This window comes from Mastigoproctus giganteus, chromosome 11 (genome assembly GCF_048544385.1).
Source record: "Mastigoproctus giganteus isolate SK-2022 chromosome 11, ASM4854438v1, whole genome shotgun sequence".
Classification (NCBI taxonomy): Eukaryota; Metazoa; Arthropoda; class Arachnida; order Uropygi; family Thelyphonidae; genus Mastigoproctus; species Mastigoproctus giganteus.
Window position 1 is genome coordinate 32007663 of NC_143585.1, and position 24434 is coordinate 32032096.

At 37.8% G+C, this 24434-nt stretch overlaps 1 protein-coding gene across 1 annotated transcript in view; it reads right to left on the reverse strand.

Annotated features, from left to right (window-relative positions):
• Positions 1–24434, reverse strand: part of LOC150077870 (kinesin-like protein KIF11) — a 257452-nt gene that overhangs the window by 164834 nt on the left and 68184 nt on the right. The window contains exons 6-8 of the mRNA XM_090384389.1: positions 19803–20018; positions 16607–16673; positions 3973–4051 (exon numbers count right to left, since the gene is read on the reverse strand). Coding sequence (XP_090240515.1) covers positions 3973–4051; positions 16607–16673; positions 19803–20018 — 362 coding nt within the window. The remainder of the gene's footprint in view (positions 1–3972; positions 4052–16606; positions 16674–19802; positions 20019–24434) is intronic.

Consider the following 24434-nt stretch of genomic DNA (forward strand, 5'->3'; position numbering starts at 1 on the left):
TCTCTGCTATCCCAACAATATCTGCCTTTGATGTCTTGACCAACACTTCAAATTCAAATTTATTTACTATACTTCTAGCATTGGTATACATGCACCTATTCTTATTCTTAATTACTCTTACACATCCCATATACCCACCTGTTTCACGATGACTGCCATCCGTCCCTGAAACCCCCAACACCCCTCGCTCCAGGTCGCTACTTATTCTAATAGAAGTTGTGCAAGAATCACCTTCCCCTCTGCCTACGGCTACTGTTAAACTATTAGTCCTTGTATCCCCCCAAGCTATCAGTTTTCCGACCCACCTAATACTGCCTCGATAGCATCAGCAAATATTCTTGCACCCTTTCTATTTAAGTGTATCCCATCCCTGTAGAAGCAGTCTCTCCTGTTAACAAGTACAGTCCAGGCTGAAAAAAATTCTATCCCTTGAGCCTTGCACAATCTTTCCAGGGCCGAATTGATCGACAAGGCTCTCATCATATACTCCCTCCTATCGTGTCTGGGCAGAATTGCAGACACTTTCAACTTCAAACCTAATTCACGGCTTTTTTTCATCAGTGACCTGTACTTGTTAAGCAATTCTGCCGGTCTCCTATTCTTAATGTCATTAGTGCCAACGTGTACAACTATATCACCTTTTGTGCCCCTAAAAGATGATATCTGCTCTACAACGTCATCATCCTTTGCCCCTGGCAGACATACCCTGGTCCTGTTCCACCTATCCTTTTTACAAAGGATGTTCCCCGTTTCCCTGACAATAGAGTCACCAACAACTACTAGTTCCTTTGGGACCAGCGCAATCTGCCTTGGGGGTTGCCGCTGTGTTGCGTGATGACCAAGTGCAAGCTCTGGCGTTGATGTGGGCAGCTGAGAGCCTGATGGGCCCCTCAATTTAGATCTTTCGAGGGCATCCACCCTGTCCTTCAAACTCTCATATAGGCCCATAACAACGCTGAGTTGTCGCCTGATTTCCTTACACTCCTTACATCACGCACACACAAAGACATCCCCCATGGCAATATCATGTTCCGTTCCAGATAGTTCAGCAAACATTTCACAAGTTGCACATTTTTTTAGGCTGTGATGCGTTGGAGAATCGCCCCCTCAGTTCTCCCCCGAGTCACAGCACTCCTGCCACTTTGTGCCCGTTGCTTTGCTGCTCTAGTTTGGGGCATGATATTTTAAATTAATAAGATCAATAAATTAAATTAAATTAAATGTCAATACTACGCTATCTAATAGAAACAGTGAAGCGTATTACTGTTTCTATAATTATACGTTAGAGCTACCTAGCTACCTCAATTAAAAATTTAAATTCCCTATCACTATATACAAAAAACAATGCCTGCAAGATTCGAACGGACTAACGGTTTTATAAAGTATTACGTATATCTACAAAAACTGTTTATATAAATTAAAATAAAAATAACCAGCGTAATTAGAACTATAAGACTACATATTAAGTACAATATAAAATAACAATTATGTAAATTAAAAGCAAACACTTATCGTTTTTTTCAGAGCCTGTAAATCGCAGCTGTATTTTCTAAAGAGAGTCAGCGCCCTCTCTATTATTTTTACTTTATTTTCAAATTTCTACTCCTACACAGCTTTGGACAAGTATGGAAATGCAGTCCTTTGATACATGGTCTGGTGTAGTCCCCCTGATGAAAAACCTGATCATGTATCAATTTTTATTTTCGTTGACATCGGATTTAATTGTATTTTTTGTTCTATTTCCCATTTTTTTGAACTATGGATAGATTTATCCACCATTATTTGATGCCAGCTACCACTATTTTATTTTATTTTACAGGTCACTTCTTTTATGTTTCGGCAATTATTCCTTTTGGCTTTCCATGTAACTCTTTATATTTATAATAATATGCATCTGCATCCTTTGCTGCTGCTTTGCATCGACATTCACACATGAGGAGTTATTCAGCGAGGGAAATGCCAGAGGTATATTCAACTCTAGCAGTAAGCTACACAATCTTGAAATAACTGGGAGTAAAGTGGAAGAGAAACTGTTGAAGATAAACACAAGAAAGGCACCCGGGGTGGATGGGATCTATCCAGTTATATTAAAGGAGGCAGCAAAGGAAGTAAGCAAACCCTTAGCCATAATTATGAGAGCTTCCTTGGACTCAGGGGAGGTACCCATAGACTGGAAATGTGCAAATGTGACCCCAATTCAGAAAGGAGGATCAAAGGCTGCCACAAGTAATTATAGACCTGTGAGCTTAACTTCTGTTCCAGGAAAATTAATGGAGGCACTGGTTAAAGAAGCACTGCAGGATCATTTAGACAAGCTTCAGTTATAGCTCAGACACAGCATGGTTTTGTTAAGGGGAAGTCTTGCCTGACCAACTTGATTGGATACTATGATGCAGTCACAAAAGAACTGGATGCAGGGAATAACTTTGATATTATATACTTGGATCTTAGAAAGGCTTTTGATACTGTTGCACATGGAAGACTGCTACACAAATTGGAGCAGTGTGACATTGGAGGCAAATTGCTGCTATGGATAAAGGGGTGGTTGAGGGGGAGAAGACAGAGAGTGGTAATCAATGGACACTGCTCATCGTGGACTGATGTTATTAGTGGAGTCCCTCAGGGCTCATTGTTGGGTCCATTATTGTTTTCTGTATTTATAAATGATATTGATGATGGTATATCGGGCTTAATGTCCAAGTTTGCAGACGATACAAAGGTTGGCAGGGTTGTCAAGGACACTACTGACACTATGCTGCTGCAACAGGATCTGGAAAGGTTGAGCAGATGGGCTGAGAGGTGGCAAATGAAGTTTAACATTGACAAATGTAAAGTACTACACATGGGAAACAGCAACCCCAGAGCAACGTATCAACTCTGTGGTACTACACTGACAGTGGTAGAGAATGAAAGGGACTTGGGGGTGGTTGTGCAGGCAGATATGAAGTTCTCTGAGCAGTGCAGACGGGCTGCAAGAGTAGCTCATGGAGTATTGTCAATGATATACAGGAATTTTACCAGCAGGGATAAGGAGGTGATTATTCCATTGTATAAGGCGATGGTCAGGCCACACCTAGAGTACTGTATACAGGTCTGGAGGCCTCATTTCAAGAAGGATGTAGAGCTGCTGGAACGAGTACAGAGAAGGGCAACAAGATTAGTGAATGGAACAAAGGGGTGCTGCTACGAAGAAAGGCTTAAGTTTTGCAAATTACAGTGTCTGGAGACTAGGCACCAGCGAGGTGATCTGATAGAGGTGTATAAAGCCTTGAATGGTTTAAGCATGCTCAATGCTGATGGGATTCTTCCTCTAGCTCAGAAAAATCACCTGAGAGGGCATAAATTCAAATTGAGGAAAGACAGATGTAGGATAGATATGCGGAAATTTGCCTTTAGCCAGCGGGTGGTTGGTTGGTGGAACAGACTTCCATCCCTTGTGGTGGAGGTTGATAGCCTAAATAAGTTTAAGGCTCGGCTGGACAGGTATTTTGAACGAACAGAGGGGTGAAGTGGAAGCGGGTTTTTTTTTTTTTTTTTTTTTTTTGTTTTGGCTGATGCTGCATAAGCTTGCTTTCTTGCATCAAATGCCTCTACTAATGCTAATGCTAATGCTTTGGTGCATTTGATATATTCAGTCTATTTTTATTTTCCTGTTATTTCCACTGTTTCTAACTTATTATTGTTATTTTGGTTTTTAGGAGCATTAGCAACTAAGGCCATATTGCTCCGGGAATATGGTAGTCATTCCCTTGACCTTTCCGCATCCTCTGTATTTGGTGATGACGGACTCGAACCCCAGTCTAATCAAGAAGCGTGTGCTACGCACTACTACTCCTTCCCACCTGGCTATGGAGGCGCCTCTAACTTATTAGCACTATATTCGATATATATATATATATCAAGCCATGTAATAGCTGTAATAGCAATTCTACATGTGGAATAATTAAACTTGTTCAATTTCTTTTATCTCACCTGTATGGAATGTGTGGAGTCCTTTCCACAAGAGCAGTAATAACTCTACCAAGGGTTAATAAACTCTGATTGATACTCCCTACACAAATATCACAAAAAAAAAAAAAAAAAAAAAAAAAAAAGGATGAATTACAAGCAATAAAATGTGAAAACAGAACATAATTCAACTACACTTGTTTGTGATATTTTAATATTATACAGAGAGGTTGATTTGGAAAAAATAAAGAATGTCTATTAACTATTCTGTAGTGTGTATATATATAAAAAATAGGAATAAAAATAAATAAGAGAGTAAAGGGCGAGAATGATGAAAAAAGAAAGGAAGGAAGGGTTAAAAGATAGAGAAAAAAAATAATTATCACAAGAGATGTTGCTGTACGACTCACAATCCTAGCATCTTCATCAGGTGCAAAAAAACTAAAATTGCAAGAAATAACAGCAACAACGTGTCTCAATATCTGATGTAAAATTCACGCCAATGAGGGTAAAAACAAGTTAAGCATAAAAATAAATTTTAGATTGAAATTGATAGAAAGAATAGAAACCAAAATACAGTTTTGGTTTCTATTCTTTAAGTAAGTACTTGTATATATGAAGCACATACTAAAGTACTCATTTATATGAAGCACATACCATTCCCCTGCAAAAGGATAGGCTTTTCTATGTAAATATATTCATTTATTACAAAATTCGGTTAACATGCATTACAAAGTTCGTTTTCACCCTGTGAGAAATAAATATTGTTATTTTGTATGTTTAATACAAATCTTGGCACAGCTGTCTAATTATTGCCCCTATTATTGCCTCTGGCCACCCAGTTCCCTGCTCCCCGAAGGATAGCACTGACTTGTTAGAAATTACTTTTGTATAAAAAAAACCAGTTTATGGTAGCTACAACGTAAGTGCACTCTGAAAAACATCTTTGTTAAGGATGAGCTGTTAAATTAACAAAAGAATCAAAACAGTTTTTCTAAGTTGTTTATATACACTCCCTTGCTTTCAATGGGATTAAGGTTAGCTGCAATTGTTACACCAGTTCAAAGTCTTTTGCTACAGTATACAGTAATCTATTTTTTGTGCCATTTTATCTGAGCTGATGTATTTTTTGGAACTTTTGTCTTTAAATTAAATTAAAATTTGTTTATATTAAATCTTATCTAGCAGTGTTATGGTGACAAAACGTAAATGAATGGAATTAAGCCTGGAAATTAAACTAAAAATTATATAAGAGGCTGACAGGATGGATTGAAGTAAAACAGACATTGCAAAGGAATACAACATCCCTCTACCCACTTTATCTACAATACTGAAAAACCGAATAAAACTTGAAGTGCATGACACTGGAACAGCAATAAAAAACAGAAAACGAATTTGTGGTGCAAAAATCTTTTGCTGTGAGTCTGGATTAGTTGACAAAGAAAAGGCTACAGACCGGCTGTGTTCTGTATGATCCATTCTTGTAAAATATGATGCAAAGGATATTTTTAATCTTGACCAGACAGGTTTATTTTATAATCTGCTAACAAACAGAACATTTGCTATTAGAGAGTATTGTCATGATTGAAAATTCAGTAAGCAAAGACACTCTCCTGTTATACTGCATTTGAAGTCAGATGGTAGTGCAAAACTACACCCACTTGTGATTGGTAAGTTTTCCAAGCCAAGATGTTTTAAAGAAGTTAACTAACTTCCCTGTGATTATGAGGCCAACAGAAGTGCTTGGCTTATGGTCAAAATTTTCCAGTCTTGATTATCAAAAGTGGACAGAAGAGTAGCTTCAAAAAAAATAGGAACATTTTGATGATTCTAGATCTTTGTACAGCACATTCTGCTGAGACACTTACGTTGACAAATATACAGGGTGTGTGTCTCAAAAATACACAGCAAAACTTCAGGAATGAGTTCCTCATATGTAGACAATAAAAATATTTTATATCAACATAGTTCCGGAAATGTTTGGTTCCCAACTTATTAACCGGAATGTCTTATCTCCCGCAGGTGATTTCCTTCATCACAGAATCTAGTGTTTTCCATTTCAACCATGTACTCAAATCAGGAGCAAGTGGATATGCACTTTATGTACAGTTTGGCAGACGGCAATGCTCTGGAGGCTCATCATTTGTACCACGAAAGGTTCCCAGGACGAAGATGTCCAGACAGGAAAATGTTTGAAGGTATCCATCGCCGCTTTTGTGAACATGGGACCTTTACACCTCGTGCTGCCGACAGAGGACAACCAAGATCTACGACTCTTGAAGTAGAGGGTGTACCAACTGCCTGGCCTCCACGCTCACCTGATTTAAACCCACTAGATTTCTTCTTGTGGACCATTTAAAGTCATTGGTGTATTTGACTCCAGTAGCTGATGTGGAAACTCTCTACAATCGAATTGTGGCAAGTTGTAAGACAATACAAAACATACCAGAAATTTGGCATCGTCTTCGCGAGTCCATTTGATGTGAGAAGCCTGTATTCAGGCAGAAGGTGGACATTTTGAACAATTACTATAAGGTGATGTGAACAGTTAAGTGTCATAGAGAGACCTTCAAAACTCGGAAACCAAGTATTTCCAGAACTATGTTATTATAAAATATTTTTATTGTCTACATATGAGGAATTCATTCCTGAAATTATGCCGTGTATTTTTGAGACACCCTGTATAGCTTTGTTTTTATCTCCATTACCACCAGTTTTATGCAGCCACAGGATCAAGGCATTATTTATAACCTCAAGAGAGCATATAGAGCTCACCTGATAAAGTACTCGATCTGATAGGAGGGAACAATTGCAGCCAAATTGGAATGTCTTAGATACTATCCTAGATAGGTGGAGGAGAGTAATTTTATTCATAACCTTGTTATTGCTTGGGACAGTATGGCATCAAGTGTAATAAATGTGATAGCAACATTGAGGAATGGGGTAATTTGAAGGAACATATGGATTTTGTTGGCAAATTTGAAGAATTTGTGAAGGTGGATGATGAAGTTGCTACCACAGCAATGCCAACGCCAGAAGAGCTGCTCAGCACCAAGCAAAATGATGATGCTTTTGTTACCAGCTACAGCAAAAGTGAAGAAGCACACACATACATTGCCATCTAAAAAAGATACTCAAAATGCATGTGTGCGGTATGGGAGTTTAATGGTGCACAAGCTGCTGTGGCTATGGTGTGTCTATTCATAGGAATGTTATAAATACAGTCAGTCCTCGTATAGCACGATAGTTGTGTTCCTAGAAACCCTCATGCAATGCAAAATCGTGCAATATAAACAACAGGCCCTTTGGGAAAAATAGGGTTAGGTGCCGACCACCCAAGATTGAACACACATTTGTAACCAAAACATTACCAAATACAATAAATAATCGTAATAAAATACGTAAGTATTTTCTTACGACTATTACGTAATAAAATATTGCTAATGCTTTTGCTTCTATCGTAAACAAACTTGTTTTTTGTTTGATTTTCTATCCAAACAGATGACAGCCGTTCAATCTCTTCCAATTCTTTGTGTCTTGATCAAATGGATTTTAATTACACTTTGAGTTGTTCTTGCTATGAAAGTTTTTATTTTCTCTGCATTCTTTGTAATTCTTGGCATTGCCTCATTTAGGCCTGTAGCACGTTCAATATCACATGGTCTTTCATTTCGCTCAAAGCCTTTCACAATTTCATATTTTTTCTCTATCCACAGAGGCGGACTGGCCATAAGCCTTACCGGGGAAACCCCGGTGGGGCGGAGGCCAGTGTGATTTTGGCCATAAACCATAGTATGAGGCCACTATAAATTTTCCCGGGTAAGAATTTTTGACCCAGTCCGCCTCTGTTTATCGATATTGCTTTTCTTTTTCTCTCTGAAGAATTTGTCTTCACCAGGACGCTTCCTTTTCACACCTTTTAAGTATCTTACTCATTTTTAGGGAATAAAGCACAATTACAAAACGAAGAGGCACGCTTGATACACATAAACAAAGCTGCACCTGTGTAGCAACTGAATAAACACCACCGTAAAGGCAGAGACATACTATGAACACCTCACATTTTACTAAAGCATATTTCTAGGGGTTATTACCATAAAACAATAAAAACAATTTCCAGTTGCATTTCTGCTAGTGGAATCTGTTATAAACTGGTAGTAAACTCGATATAATTGCATTTGCGATTAAGGGGAAATTTGCGTTATTATGGTGAAATGTGTTTCCCCTTCACTGATATAAAAAACAAATACACTTTCAGAATCTTCTCTTCATTCCTATCGTGTTGCGTTCAGTTGGGGTGATTCCGTTTTCGACCGCCATTTCTTGTAAACACAAAGGCAAATCGTGCATAAGCAAATTCGTTTGTGTTATATAAGATATCGTTCCCCTATTTATAAATCGTGTACGATAGAATTTGTGTAGCGCAAACACGTGTTATACGAGGACTGACTGTAATAATTAATATGAAGCCAGCTCAATTTCATTTCAGCTCAGAAACTATTTATATTTGATCATAAATTCCAATTTCTTTCAAAAACCAGTAAAGTTCACTAATATTTGCCTTCTCTCCAATGATATGATTTAATGTCATCGATTCTCAGAGATTAGCCAGAGAAAGAAATACTGAAGTTCGATGTTGTTGATAATGTGCACAGTCAATCAAAATGTTTGACTATTAGATGTTCCGAGCAGTGTAAACCCCGAGAAGGAGGATCACTGCCTGTGAGTAGATGGAGGTGAGTCAGATGAGTATGTCCTATTCTAATCTGTGCAAGTACCACTTCTTGCCGAACTGTCTATATGCTTGAGTGCCAAAATTTTGAATCTTGTTTCAATTGGAAGAGTTTATTATTTGTTTGTTTATTAGTATTAGTATTAGTAACGGCCGCATGGTGCAAGAAAGCCTATGGCTTATGCTGCACCAGCCAAAAAAAAAAAAAAAAAAAAAAAAAAATTAAAAAAAATAAATCCGAACAAAACAATGATAAAAACAAAAAAATAAAAATAAATAACTAAATAATAATAATTAATAAAATAAAAAATAAATAAAAAGGAAATTAAACCTATCATCCTATGTGCTTCCCTTACCCGAAAGTACTATCCAGATGACCTTTGAATTTCCCCAAACTGTCGGCCTCTACCACCCATGAAGGCAACTTATTCCAGTAATTTATAACTCGCTGGCTAAAATAGAACTTCCTGCAATCCAATCTAAACATTTCCCCCCGTAACTTGAATTTATGTCCCCTAGTTCTAGCATCATTTATAATCTTGAAAATTTTGTCCTCATTCATTTTACTGATGCCTCTCAGAGCCTTAAACACCTCAATCAAATCTCCTCTAAGGTGTCTAGTTTCCAAACTCTGCAACCCACATATTCGAAGTCTTTCTTCATAAGGACGCCCTTTTGCCGATCTCACCAGGCGAGTTACCCTTCTTTGCACTCTTTCAAGAAGCTCGATGTCTTTCTTCAGGTGCGGTCTCCATACTTGAACACAGTATTCCAAGTGTGGTCTAACATAAGCCTTATATAATGGGATTATCACGTCCCTATCTCTACTTGCAAAAGTTCGATAGATCATTGATAGGACACCATGGGCCTTCCTTGCAACCTGTTTACAATGCTCAGAGAATTTCATGTCTGACCGTATCGTAACACCCAAGTCCCTTTCCTCCAGTACTGGCTTTAGTTGAACTCCACCAAGTGAATAAGTTTTTTTGGGATTACTGTTTCCCAGGTGTAATACCTTACACTTTGTTGGATTAAAGCACAGCTGCCATTTTTCTGACCATTCCTGAAGTCTATCTAGGTCTCTCTGAAGAAGCTCAGCTTGACAGTGATCATTAACTACTCTCCCAATTTTAACATCATCTGCAAATTTAGACATCACGCCCTCTATCCCTTCATCAATGTCGTTTATGAAAATTAAAAACAACAGTGGTCCTAATACTGATCCTTGGGGAACCCCACTTCTTACATCAACCCAATCTGAGGAATAGCCATTTATCACAACCCTCTGCCTCCTGCCCTGAAGCCATCCTTCTATCCATCTAAGGATTTTCCCAGTGATTCCAACCTGTTCCAGCTTATAAAGCAACCGCTCATGTGGGACTGAGTCAAAAGCTTTGCTGAAATCTAAATAAACAATGTCGAAATTATTCCCTAAATCCAGCTCGTGAGTGACCCTTTCGAAATAGCGAACCAGATTTGTTAAACATGATTTTCCCTTTACGAAACCATGCTGAGTATCCTTGAGAATTTCAATTCGATCCAAATGATCCTGAATTCCACCCTTGATCATTGCCTCCATGATTTTCCCTACTACTGAAGTCAGACTGACAGGTCGATAATTTCCAACTTCACTTTTAGAGCCACCCTTATGTATGGGAGATACATTTGCACTTTTCCAATCCAGGGGAATCTCCCCAGAGTCTAATGATGCTCGCATAATTAGCCTCAATGGTTCAGTGCACTCGCTTGCCGCCTCTCTTAAGATTATAGGGTATATTCCATCAACTCCAGGAGCCTTACTGGTCTGTAGGCTCGAAAGTTTTTTCATTAAATAATCTTGCGAAATTTCAATATCATTAATTACATATTTTTTAACTTCGCTCCCACAATTTCCCTTTGCCACAAAAGGCTTTTCCTTTGCCACAAAAGGCTTTTCATTTTCAAAGCTATGGCAAAGCTATGCCATAGCTTTGTCCACTGTGCATGGTATGTTGCTTGATGATATTATAATCAGAAGCTGGAACGATGACAGAGGTTAAGTCAGAGGTTAAGACAGAGGTTGATGGATTTTTAGCACAAATATCAGCCAGTTCATTCCCTTTAATGCTTGAATGTGCAAAACTTCACTAGTTGTTTGCTGTCTTCAATTTTCACAGCAAACTCCTGATCTTATTTATAACAGGGTGATCCTTATGAAAGGGATTCTGCATTGCTCTAATTGAGCTGAGAGAGTCGGTGTAAACTAAATATTTTGCAGATGGGTGAAGAGTCCAGTTTTCTAGAGCTAATTGAATTGCATATAGTTCCGCTGAAAAGCTGCTCTACTCAGGTGGAAGAGAAGCTGATATGATAGCAGAGGGAAACACTGCTGCTACTCCAACAGTTGAGCGAGATTTGGAATCATCTGTATATATCGGTAGGAAGTCAGCATAGTTTTGAATATGGCTAGCATGGAATCGTTGCACATTTAGAGTCGGTAGACAATTCTTTCCCCATTGAAGAAAATATGTATCACATTTCAGTGGAGGAAAGGTGGCCCATGGTGGTGGAGGAGAGTAATTTTTACCTGTTGCCTATTGTGGAGAGGAACATTCCAATTCTGTGTTATTTCAAGGAGCAGTAGGCCTGCTGGTCGTATTTTACTTGGTTTATTTCTATAGAGATTGTGAAATGGTGGATTAAAGAGGTATGGCTGAATAGGATGCGGAGAGCAACTTTGTATTTTGGCTGCATATTTAAGTAATAACATTCTTCTACAGAGGTACAGAGGGGGCTAATGAGCTTCAATGTATAGATTATAGGTTGGAAATGTCCTATAAGTGCCAAGAGCAATCGGCAGTGCATTGTGTTCCACGGTGGAGGAGACATTGTGTTGTATAGGATCCAGCCAACGCAATACACTCCTTCGGGCAGAATCATAAACTGGAGCACCATAATCCAAACGGGGTCTAATCAGTGCTCTATATAAGAGCAGCAAAGTTGTACGATCTGCTCCCCAAGACAGGGCAGATAAAGCTCTTAGCATGTTCAGCTTTTTCAGACAGGTAGTGTGTATTAATTTAAGGTGCTCAAAGAAGTTTAACTTGCTGTCAAGAATCAATCCCAGGAATATGATATTATCGGCAATCAGAATGGTGCAATTTGATATCCGAAGTTCAGGGTCTATATGCAATTTGTGTTGATTGCAGAAGTGGATCGCAACAGTTTTCTGATGGGAAAGAATATCCATTGAGCTCAGCCCACTTTTGCACTTTATTGAGGGTCATCTCTAGTTGCCGTTCGATAGACCTCATGTTCGAAGAATATGCAAGAAATAGAAAGATCGTCAGAGTAAAGATATGCCTCCACAGTATTTGGGAGTTCTTTTGTAATGGAATCAATTCTAAAGGAAAATAGGGTTGCACTCAGTACTGACCCTTGTGGTACTCCTTCCTGTGAGAAGATAGTAGAAAGGGAGTTTTGATATCGAACCTGGAAAGTGTGGCTCTGGAGGAGGTTCTTAATATAAATATGGATAGGTTGCCATGTAGACCAAGAGTATGAAGGTCACTGAGAGTGCCATACCGCCAAGTGGTATCAAATGCCTTTTCTATATCTATGGAGACCATAACAAGGTGTCTGTTTTTTACAAAGGCATTGCGAATTTCAGATTCACTTGATCATCAGATCTAAGGATGACCTGTTTTGGCAAAATCCATGTTGACAATTACTCAGTACATGTTGAGTTTCAATGATCCAAATGAGTCGACTATGGATCATTTTTTCGAGAATTTTGAATGACAAAGAGATTGGCCTGTAACTATAAGGAGTGGAGGGATCTTTTCCAGACTTCAAAAAGGCTAAAACTGTAGCATGGTGCCAGGAGGTTGGAAAAATATTTTCCAGGAAGGTCCGGTTAAAAAAGACTAGCAGCAGTTGTAAGTTTTTGTCATTGAGATGCTGCAGCATGACATAATATATGCCATCTGGCCCAACGGCCTGTTTCGTGTTGTTTTAATGGCCTGTAAAAGTTCACAATATTGAAGAGGCTGATTATATGGAAGTGATTGTGAGGTTCGAAAGTTGATGGATCTCTGTTCAGTGGTGGTCACAATTTTCTGGAATTCCAGAGTGTAGTTTGAAGCAGCTGAGACTTGGACAAAGGTTTGGGCCAAGGAATTTGCAATATCTAGAGGAGAAGAGAATTCTTGCCGATTGCAAGAAAAAATTGGGGAAGGGATGGTTGGAAATTCACCAGAAAGCTGCCTAATTTTCTTCCATATTAATCGGGAGTCAGTGTTTCTATTGATAGTAGATGCAAACCGAGTCCATGAATCTTTCTTTGCTTTCCTTTGAATGAAACACGCTTTCGCCCTTGGCTTCTTGTAGTTAATTAGATTGGGTGTAGTTGGAGGTCGACGGAATAAATTAAATGCTTTGTTTTTTTCCTTCTTCGCTTTTGTGCACTTGTCATTCCACCAGTAGTCAAAGTGCCATCTGGTCGATTTGATAATGGAGTATTTAGATGCAACTAAAAGACAGGATGTGATATAACCAGTGACTTTATGTAGTTTTTTTTGTCCAGAGTGATTGCTGACTGAAATTTGGCCCAATTGGCTTTAGAGAATTTCCAGTTCCTGCAGGGTTGGTCTAACGGTGGTTGGGTAGCGAGCAGGTTACAAACAATTGGGAAGTGGTCACTACCCATGGGCTCTTTTAGTACGTACCACTCTATAGACGGGACCAATACTGGAGAACTAATTGAGAGATCAATTGCTGAGGTGTGTCCATTTGGGAGCTGTATGTGAGTGTGTGCACCAGTATTGAGTATGGTAAGGTTTTGGGCCTCTAGAAGTCTTTCAATGAGTCTACCCCATTTATCTAATTTTGGAGTGCCCCATAAGGGGTGATGTCCATTAAAATCCCCTAATAAACAGAAAGGTGGAGGAATCTGTATGATCAGGTCTTCAAGATCTTTTAAAGGGTAAGCATGGTTTGGCAGTAAATATATTGAGACAAGCGTTATGGCAATATGGAGAGTTATACGAACAGCAACAGCTTCTAAGTCAGTCTGAAGAGGGATATGTTTAGTTGGGATCTTTGAATTTATGAGGATTGCCACACCACCATGGGCAGCATTAGCTGTATTACAATCTCTTCAATAAAGGCAGTAGTTCTTTATCGAAGGAGAAATTTGTAAGGTTAGGTAAGTTTCCTGGAGACAAAGGGCAACTGGAGAAAACCAGCTAATTAGATCTTTTATATCATCTGTGTTGCAACGAAAGCCTCTGCAATTCCATTGTAAAATGGTGTGCATCATTTAGGTTTTGTTGAGGATGATTCATCTGACTGTTTTTTAAATGAGGAGGATTTTTTCCAGTCTTTTTTTGGGAAGGTGGGGCATCCTATATCCATTGTGTCATTTGCATGGAGTTCTAGTATGGGTTCCTCAATTTCTGAATGGACATCGACTTCCATGCTGTTGGTGGGCGATTCAGTTTTCTTGCTTTCTTTAGTGGTTTTCAATTGTTCGCTATCAAGCAAAACCTTTGCATTATCAGTCGGGATGCTACTGGTCGCTTCGCTGGTTTTAGCTTGAGGCGTGTCTTTTCCAGAGTTTGCTAATGTAGTTTTAACCCAGTTAACTATAGATGTGCTGGGTGGTATTGATATGTCAGTGTGAGCTGCTGTTGAGTGAGAGCTTTGAGTGTGAGATGCATAAGAACGGCTGGGCATTGTCAACATAACCTGTCTGCTTGCCTCATGGTATGTCACTTTATGTTCTGTTTTATATTTTTGTATTTTCTTCCCTTTTCCACATTTCACATTATTTTGAAAAGGCTGGATGACTTTCTTTACAGTTGGGGCAAATGGGATTAGAGGCTGTACAATCTGCTTGAGTATGCTCCTTGGAACCACAAATAGGATATATGGCATCACCTCTACATGCCTGCTGGGAGTGTCCATATTTCTGGCATTTAAAACAACAAATGGGATTAGGGATATAAGGCTGAATTCTGCAATTTAAATAGCCAGCTTTTACTGATGATGGCAATTCTGGGGTGTTGAAAGTTAAGATTAAGGATAGAGTTGGAACAAGATTTCAATCTTTCTTATACATTTGGCGCTGATTACCTATTGACTGCTCAATTCTTTAACTAATTCTTCTTCAGACACTGTAATTAGGTCCCATTCTGGGATGGCACCTTTGGACGAATTTAACATATTGTGAGGGGTGACAGATACTGGCAGCCCACCAAAAGTTGTTTTGAACAGCCACTCAATGTTTGGAGGATGCTGTTTCTACCAGGAGGTCTCCAGATTGTAGGCGTTTAACCATTTTTGGTGTTCCAGCAATGGATTCCAAATATCTTTGGATAACAAATGGTGATAACTTGCCTACAGGCTTGTTGGAGAGAGAGTGTATCACCAGAAAGTTTGACATCTCATTGCACTATGCTTCTCTTCGAATTCTTTTTGGTTGATTAGTGTCATTGATATCAGACATTTCCAATCTTGAGCTTGAAGGCTCAAATAGCAGAAAATTATTCAAATCCATGATTGCTCCTTTTAGCCCCGGGAGAGGGTGATTTTTTTCCCAGGTTACAGACTCCGCCATGTGGAGGAAGGAGCGGTGCGAACCAGTGACCAAGCGATCGGAAGAATAGGAGAGCAGTACGTTGCTAGCGATAGCAGTAACATTGCTAGTGTTGAAGCAGTGACGTTGCGAGCGGTGGAGGGTTTAAGAAAGCACTAGTACTCGCACTAGGAAAAATGCTAGAAAATCGCGCTAGAAAGATCGCTTGGCACTCAAGTCTACCAAAAATGCATTGGGCATAATAGAAAATGTGTTGGCTTGCAGTAACATTGATAAAGAAAACTATTGCATTTGATAATGTCTCTGCTGTAGTTAAAAATGCATATAGGACAAAAACTGTGCAAATAACATTGGATTCTTTCTTTAAATTAGATAAATTTATTAAAAAGTTAATGGTTTGTATGTCACCTTTTATATTGATTAATTCTTTTTACTGTGATACTAAAATATTCTATATAACAAAATATATAGTGTACAATATTTTCATTTCCATTAATTGCTTTTCTCTTAGTTTATCTTACAAATAAATAAAATCTTTAAAAAAATGAAAAAAAATACAGTAGAAAAAAAATTTTCTACTGTATTGTTAGACAAGGCTTTTGTTTTTATATTTTATTAATTTAATTAATTTACTTTTTCATTTATTTTTGATATTATTATTTATTGTTATTCTTAGGTGTATAGTATGTACCCAAAAAAAAACAAAGGAACAAAAGGCAAAATTTTGACACTCTAGAAAAAGTGAAAATTTAGGTCCCTTAAACTTTGTATTAACAAGATTCGACTGTGTATGGGTATTTACTCTATCTCTTACCCCTACCTACCTTCCTTTCTTTTTTCTCTCTTTCTCACACTTTACTCTCTTATCTCTCTCTCTCTCTCATTTATTTTTATTTTTATCTGGGCATTGCTAAGGTTTAGCAATAGCTGCCTTAGACTGCATTAATTTACTTCTTATTTTCTTCCTTTATTCATTGTCTTGTTTATACGCACAGATTTTTTTCATTTTACAATGTGCATATATTCAATTACCGAACAGTAGATTTATCTTTTTGGAGATGCTTTTAAATTAAAAATGAAATTAGTAATTTTAGATTGAATTGTGGATAAATTCATTTCTAAAGTGAGCATATACCGAAGCCTGTGACTGTTGACTGAGAACAGTTTCCCAATGGAATAAGGAAAAAAAAAAAAAAAATTTCACCAGAATAGAGAGTACTGCAATATTTCTGTAATATAGAGAAAGTACTAATATTTCTTGCTGCCTATTAATAATCCCTTCCTTGTTCATTTTTCCTCTGAATATATATAATGTTCTTACTATTTTATATCAATAAAAAATTGCTAACCTGCTTCTCGTGCTCGCTTATCCACTGCTCCAGATTTTCCAATGTTTTCACTTCCAGCTAGGTCAACCTATAAAAATTTGATAGTGGTTAAATGTATATAAATAAAAAAAAATTATAATTCACTTTATTATAAATGACTAAAATACAAAATATCTACAAAATTATATTATAAAAGATGTTTTTTTACAAATGATCAACACTCCTAAAATTTCTTTTAGTTTTATTTTATTTCTTACATGTGAACATCTAAATATTAGTTTATATATATATATACACATACATATATATACACATATATACACATGCACATATAGTAACAAATAACGGTATTAAGAAGCTAATTAAAATATAGGGGGGGGAAGAAATGCCAGTATGAAAAAAATAATAATAATATTAATATAGCTTATGGATCAGGGACACTGCATTCGCAAAACGTACCCTACAGCCATAATGTATATATATATATAATATTGTAAGTAAAAAGCATGAAGGAGATTTTATTGGTGGTGACGGGCTCGAACCCCGGTCTAATCAAGAAGCATGTGCTACACACTGCTGCTCCTTCCCACCTGGCTACGGAGGCACCATGATCTTGGTAAACCACCTTCTAACATTTCCAATACACTCCATTCAATGCCTCCTGTGGTCGTTCGTCAAAAGAATTTTGAACGATTTTGGTGCTAAGAAAACTCTGGGTCCTGATGGTATTTCTCCATTGTTCTCAAAATTGGAGCTCCTGAGTTTACTCCTGTTCTGTATTGTCTTTCTACCATTTCTTATACCACTGAAGGTGTTTTTCCTTCTGCTTGGAAATTTGCTCATGAAAAGTCAGTTCTTAAAAATGGTGACAAATCCTCCCATCCAAATATTGTCACATTGTACTTCTATGCTTTCTAAAGTAATGGAGATATTCATTACTGTCAACTTCTAAACCATCTAGAAATGAAACCTTCCATCTGATCAATGATCAACAGTATGGATTCTGTCGGTATCGATTCACTGATGATATACTAGCTTATTATTATTATTATTAGCCTTATAGTGCAAGGAAGCCTGAGGCTTATGCTGCACTGGCGAAAAAAAAATTTCCGAGTTACCAAGAGAGAGAGAGAGAGAGAAGAAGAAGAAGAAGAAGGGAATCACCAAGAAAGAGAAGAATATATCCAGCTCAGGACCCTGGAACTGTGAAATATCACAGTTGCTCTTGATATTTCAAAGGCTTTTGATCATGTTTGGTATAAAGGTCTTTTAAATAAGCTTCCATCTTAGTTTGCCAACTGATTTTGTAACTGGGTCAAAAATCAGTTGGCAAACTATATGATTGTGGGTGATGGTAGATGCTCTCTGTCTAACTTTTCCATTAATGCTGGTGTTCCCCAAGGTTCAGTTCTTTCTCCCACTTGTATATTAACAACTTTCTTCCAATGACTGGAAATCCTACCCATAGTTTTGCTGACAACAGCACTCCGCCTTCTAGTTTGAGAAACCTTGTCCAGCACAAACAGCTTCAACTGTTAATGTTCTATTAAGGATTTCCCAAATTTCTAATCTCTCTTGGCATAAGCACATTACAAATATTGCTCCCTATGCATCTAAAAAAAAAAATTGGGTTTTTGCTTTCACCCTTGGTGTTACTTTTCTTGTAAACAGCTATTCACACTCCATACAAATCTCAAATCCATCTTACCATGAAATATTCTTCCCACATCTAGGGCAGTGTCCCCATAACCTCTCTCAGGCTTCTAGGCTCCATTCAAAAGAATGCAGTTAGGTTAATTAATGAACCATCTCTTACAAACTCTCCTCTCTCTGTCTCACAGACATTGCTTCTGTTGCATGCTTTTTCAATAGATACTTCCATGGGTACTGTGGTCCTCAGTTGGTTTCTACAATTCCCTCCCTCTCTCTCCACAAACCAGTCTGAACACGTGCTGCATCCTTTTGTCCAAATTCCTTTCCCTGACAATTGGTGAGCTTCCAATGCCAGAGTTAATTGTCAGTTCTACCCTCCCACCACTTTGCTCCACCAGAGGATGCCTTCTTTCCTCATCCTACTTGTTACCACTTTGATTCCACTCCTTGTACTACTTTCACCTTCAATCTGAGCATTTTTTTTTTTTTTTTTTCTCCATCAGAAGCTCAGGCTACCCCTGATGGAGATGTTTTGTGATCACTGTTGATCTTAAATGCGTTGATCCCCTTTAACATGTTCTTTTATATGCTCATTGTCCTTTAAAATAGTATTCACTGTTGAAGCAGCGAGACCTAATTCCTGTGCAATAGATGACAAACTTTGTTCTACTTTGTACTTCTTAATCATCTTCATTTCAAAATCAATTTTGTTTCATTTCCTAGCACTGCCAGCACTTGCACTTTCCGTTGGTCCCTTTCCCTTCACCATTGTAATACGTAAGTAGGAATGAAGAGAAAATTCTGAAAATTTGTTTTTTATACGATTGAAAATTTCAGTGAAGGGGAACACATTTTGCCATAATACCATAACGTAAAAACCCACACAATTCCAGTAATCGGGATTATCGCAAATGCAATAAGATCGAGTTTACTACCCATTTATAATTAGATTCACTAACAGAAAACCCAATAAACTGAAAAGTGTAAATTGTTTTTATTGTTTTATGGTCGTTACCTACAGTAATGTGTTTTAGAAAAACATCACAAAGGTGTTCCAAAATTGATTCTTATAATGGAACATATGATAACAATGAAAGTGTAGTGCAATTTCCATTACAAAAATGACTTTTAGAGAGATAAATAGCTTAGTTATACAGTGTATAGCAAAAATTTCAACTTCCAAGGTCTTGGAACGAATTACCAAAATAAAAAAACAATGTATCATTGGGTTCACATTATGACATTTTCACGATACCTCCATTTATTCCTATGGGATGCAAAATACATTTCCACAATTTTTTTAAGTTTGCAAACTCCGTAAGCCGAGTATTACGTTAACCTGGGTAGTGCCTGTAAGGAAAAAAGAGATCCGAACTGAAAAAAAGAAGAAACAACTGGAGAAATAAGAACCATTTCAGATCCTAGTTCCATCGAATTTTAAATCTGTTACTGCAAATGATATTTTTATGGTAGCAATTTTAATCAAGGAACTTATTTTATATATAACAGATATATCATGTAATACTCCAGCACCATAAAATATGTATAATTTACATGAACTTACTAAGTTGAGCTTTCCTATCTTTAACAATTCTTCTCCATCCAGAGTATTTTCTTTGGTATGAACTGTAATAGAAAACACAGTGTGGCTGCGGCTTGAAGATGCATTTAGCATTGTAGCTGCCTTTTGCCTTCTAGCTGATCCCTTCTCCAATATATTATATATTTGATACTTGGAATGGAGGGAAATCTCTTCTAAACCTTGAATTACTACTGATCCCTAAAATACACAAATTCACTATTAATAACTGAGAAAAATAAAAGAAATGTGTATGTTTTTGTACACATGTATATAACACACACACACACTTTTTTTTTTATTAGCAAGCAGCCCCTAGCCAAAAACTGGCTATATACATATACAGATTCATATGATATACAGAAATATAAATTGCGGCACAAGGAATCACAGGCCAAGCACATAGCATAATGAGCCATATGACACGAATAAGACCAAACGTGGCACAAGGAGCCACTGATTTTACGAAGTCAACATGAGATGAAAACAAATAACAATATGGTCACAAGTATCTACATAAATTGTCTAATATGATTAGCCTGTTTACAAAGGAACTCGATGATCATTAATTACTAGGTCAATTACACTGTTTATTTCAGCATCTTTAACTGTTACACAGAGGACTTATTATTAGGAGCATTAGCAACTAAGGCCATATTGCTTGAGGGATATGCAGTGGTCATTCCCTTGACCTTTCCGCATCTGGGGGTCACGGGCTCGAACCCCGATCTAATCAAGAAGCGTGTGCTATGCACTGCTGCTCCTGCCCACCTGGCTACGGAGGCGCCCTGTTACACAGAACTGATGTCAATAGTCTATAAGCCTTCTACTGTTCTTTCCTCAATTTCAAGCAGCACTAATCTTCTCTGGAATAATTTCTTGGAAAATTTTCCTCAGTTTTAATTAATTGAGCCTCATCGCCCTCAGTCAGGTCAGCAAGATTAGGACTAGCAAATAAAAATTCATTTCTGAGATCCAAGTACTCATGACAATAATATAAAACATGACTTTGTGTCTCCAGAGCCATGCAGTGAAAATGGGACCTTTCCGAAACACCCAGCTGATTCAGCTTTGCTAAAAAAATGAGCCATGGCCGATTAATAAAAACATATTTTGTAGATTAGGCACAAACCATTTTTCTGGCGGAACATCAACAACAGAGGGAAAGAACCTACGAGTCATTTCACCTTTATTTGAGTTAGCCCATCTATGATTCCAAAGAGTCCTTAAGATATCTAAGATTCCCTTGGCCTCATTCTTAGGATCATTAGCCAAATCCAACTCAAGATCACGAATAATAAAAGGAGTTCCACGCTGAATGTTGAAAGTCATTACTCTATAAATCACAAAGTGGTCAATTGGCATTTTCCTTGTGACAATCTGTAGCACATCAGTGGAGACAGTTCTACAAACTAAAGCCAGCTTCAGGAGCATCATCCTCTGAACGGAATAGTTTTTTTTTTTATATATTTTTTTAAAATTAACACAGTCTATCTAAGCTGTGATACCATAAGAAACAATAGGAAGAAAATCCTTCCCATTTTGCCCATCTGGTCACTCCAAATGTTTGTCTAGTTCAGCATTAAATTTATTTAGGCTATCAACTTCCACAACAACAGATGGAAGTCTGTTCCAGCAATCAACTACCCACTGGCTAAAGGCAAACTTCTGCACATCTATTCTACAACTATCTTTCCTCAATTTGAATCTATGCCCTCTCAGGTTCTTAATCTGAGCAAGTGGACGTATCCCATCAGGTTTGAGCCTACTCAAACCATTCAAGGCCTTATACACCTTGATCAGATCACCTCGCAGGTGCCTAGCTTCCAGATGCTGCAACTTGCAGAACTTAAGCTTTTCTTCGTAAGCACACCCCTTTGTTCCTCTCACCAACTTATTGCCCTTCTCTGTACTTGTTCTGGCAACTCTACATCCTTCCTAAAATGAGGCCTCCAGATCTAAAGAAGAGATAGCACCCTACCTCTAATACCCCAGTCCTTCCTAGTAATTCTTACTATCATGTTAACAAATTTTGCAACCTTTTCAGATAGAAAATTGATATGGGTGTCAAATATAAGACCTCTCTCGATGAAGATATTTAATACTCTTAACGGACTTTAAATTTCACAACCAATCAGCACTTTAGGTTCTCTATGAACAGATAGGTTCCCCTTTAGCAATAATATATATTTTTTTAAATCTGGATATTGTTAATTTATGAAAGTCACACCAAGCATTCAGATCTTTTATTATTTCATTAGATCGTTGTTCAACTTGTAGCCGTGAAGAGCCTTCAACTAATATTACCACATCATCTGAACATGACTCTATTCCTTCTGTAACCAATCCTCTAACACCAATTTCTACATTAGTGGCACAAAAACAGATCCCTGCCAACATCCTCAAATAGTAGATCTAGTTACTGAATTCCACTAGACTTAATTTTAAAGATCTTTCCTTAAAATAATCCATTATGACGCTATAAAGCTGATGGGAGCATTTTGCGAGGCAAAGCATCAATAACGCACTGTCCCAAGAGATTTTCAAAAGCCCCTTCAAAATCAACGAAAATGTATTTTTGTTATCCTCCAAAATTCAATCATAATACACAGTGCCACTACAATTTTCCAAAATCACTTCTTTTCCAAAATCACTTCTTTTAAGCATTTAAGTTTAATTATATTTCCTTAGATTCAAACCCTGACACACAACAGTAAGGTTGTTCTGATTAATTAATGTCCCCCAGTCTCTAAGTATCAGAATTTTAAATTATGGCCAGATAAAATTTGAAGTATTACACTATGCTGTAGCATAGGCAAACAATCAACTGACCGTTAGAACAAAGAATGTTCCAATTGTCAAAATAAACTAATGTCTATAAGTAGTCAAATACTACCTGATATTTTTAAAATACACTGAACCCCACCACAATCCAACTCTGTCAACAAGATGATCAAGAAAATCAAATAACTCTACTTAATAACACACTTTCAATAAAATTCAGGAACATAGCAGCCAGTAGCACGCCACACACACACACACACTACCAAAATAACAAATATAATATACATATATAATGCAGTTACAGCTGTTTTTATTTTAACTATAAATCATTCAACTAGTGATTCCTAATGGCGCTGCTAAAATTAAACATTATGCAATGGATATACATATTTATAACTAATATGGTTTTTTTTTTTTTTTTTTTTGATTTGGTAGTTGTTGGCGCATCGGCTTCTGTGGCCATATTGCACCTCCCAAGGTTTTTGCAGTACTTTGATCCAAGCCCGAGGCGGGAATCAAACCCGCGACCTTTGGGTTGCCAGGCAGGTACTTTACCCACTCGGCTAGCCCGGTCGGCCTATAACTAATATGGAAAATTGTTATAAGATCCTAAATTTAATATACAAAAATATATAAAAATACCACCAGCTAGTAACAGTGATAGTAATACTGCAATATTAGTGCATTATTGGGCTGAAAACCTGCTAGCAGCTTGGGAAGAGGAAGGGGGATACACAGACTAATAGACTAACAACAGCCACATGCAAAGGTGAAAGTGATTCTACTGGGATGAACAGCAACCTGGAAAGCAAAGTGCCAAAGATTTCAAGGACTGCTGAGAGTCATCATTGAACAATTACATGGGCTGTGTTAGGGTACAAAATACATGGGCTGTTTTAGGGTAACTAATAGTAAGAACATGTCATATATACTTGCATGTACACCAATGCTAGGAGAATTGTAAATAAAATCTGATAATGAAGTACTGGTTAAGACAATCAAATGTAGACATTGTTGGGATATCAAACATATGGTGGCACTCAGATATAAGTACAGGTCACTGTTGAAAAAAAGCCGTGAATTAGGGTTGAACTTGAAAGTGTCTGCAATTCTGCCCAGACACGATAGGAGGGAGTATATGATGAGAGCCTTATCGATCAATTCAGCCCTGGAGGGATTGTGCAAGGCTCAAGGGGTAGAATTTTTTTCAGCCTGGACTGTACTTGTTAACAGGAGAGATTGCTTCTACAGGGATGGGATACACTTAAATAGAAAGGGTGCAAGAATTTTTGCTGATGCTGTCGAGGCAGTGTTAGGAGGGTCGGAAAACTGCTAGTTGGGGGGGGGATACAAGGACTAATAGATTAACAGTAGCCACTGGCAGAGGTGGAAGTGATTCTTGCACTGCTTCTATTGAAATGAGCAGAAGTCTGAAAAACAAGATGCAGGATATTTCAGAGACTGCTGGTAGTCATTGCGGTACAAGTAAACACATGGGTTGTGTTAGGGTAGCTAAGAATAGAAACAGGTGCATGTATACCTGCGTGTACACCAATGCTAGGAGTTTGGTAAATAAATTTGATGAATTTGAGGTATTGCTCAAAACATCAAAGGCAGATATTGTTGGGATATCAGAGACGTGGTGTCACACAGATATAAGTAATGCGGAACTGGAATTTGGGGAATACAATGTGTATAGAAAGGATAGACAGGACAGGAGGGGAGGGGAGGGGAGGAGGGGTTATGCTATTAATTAAGAAACACATAAAGTCAAGGAAGTGAAGCCAGTCGACATCGATGGACAGGGCAGTGTCGAGTCAGTTTGGTGTGACA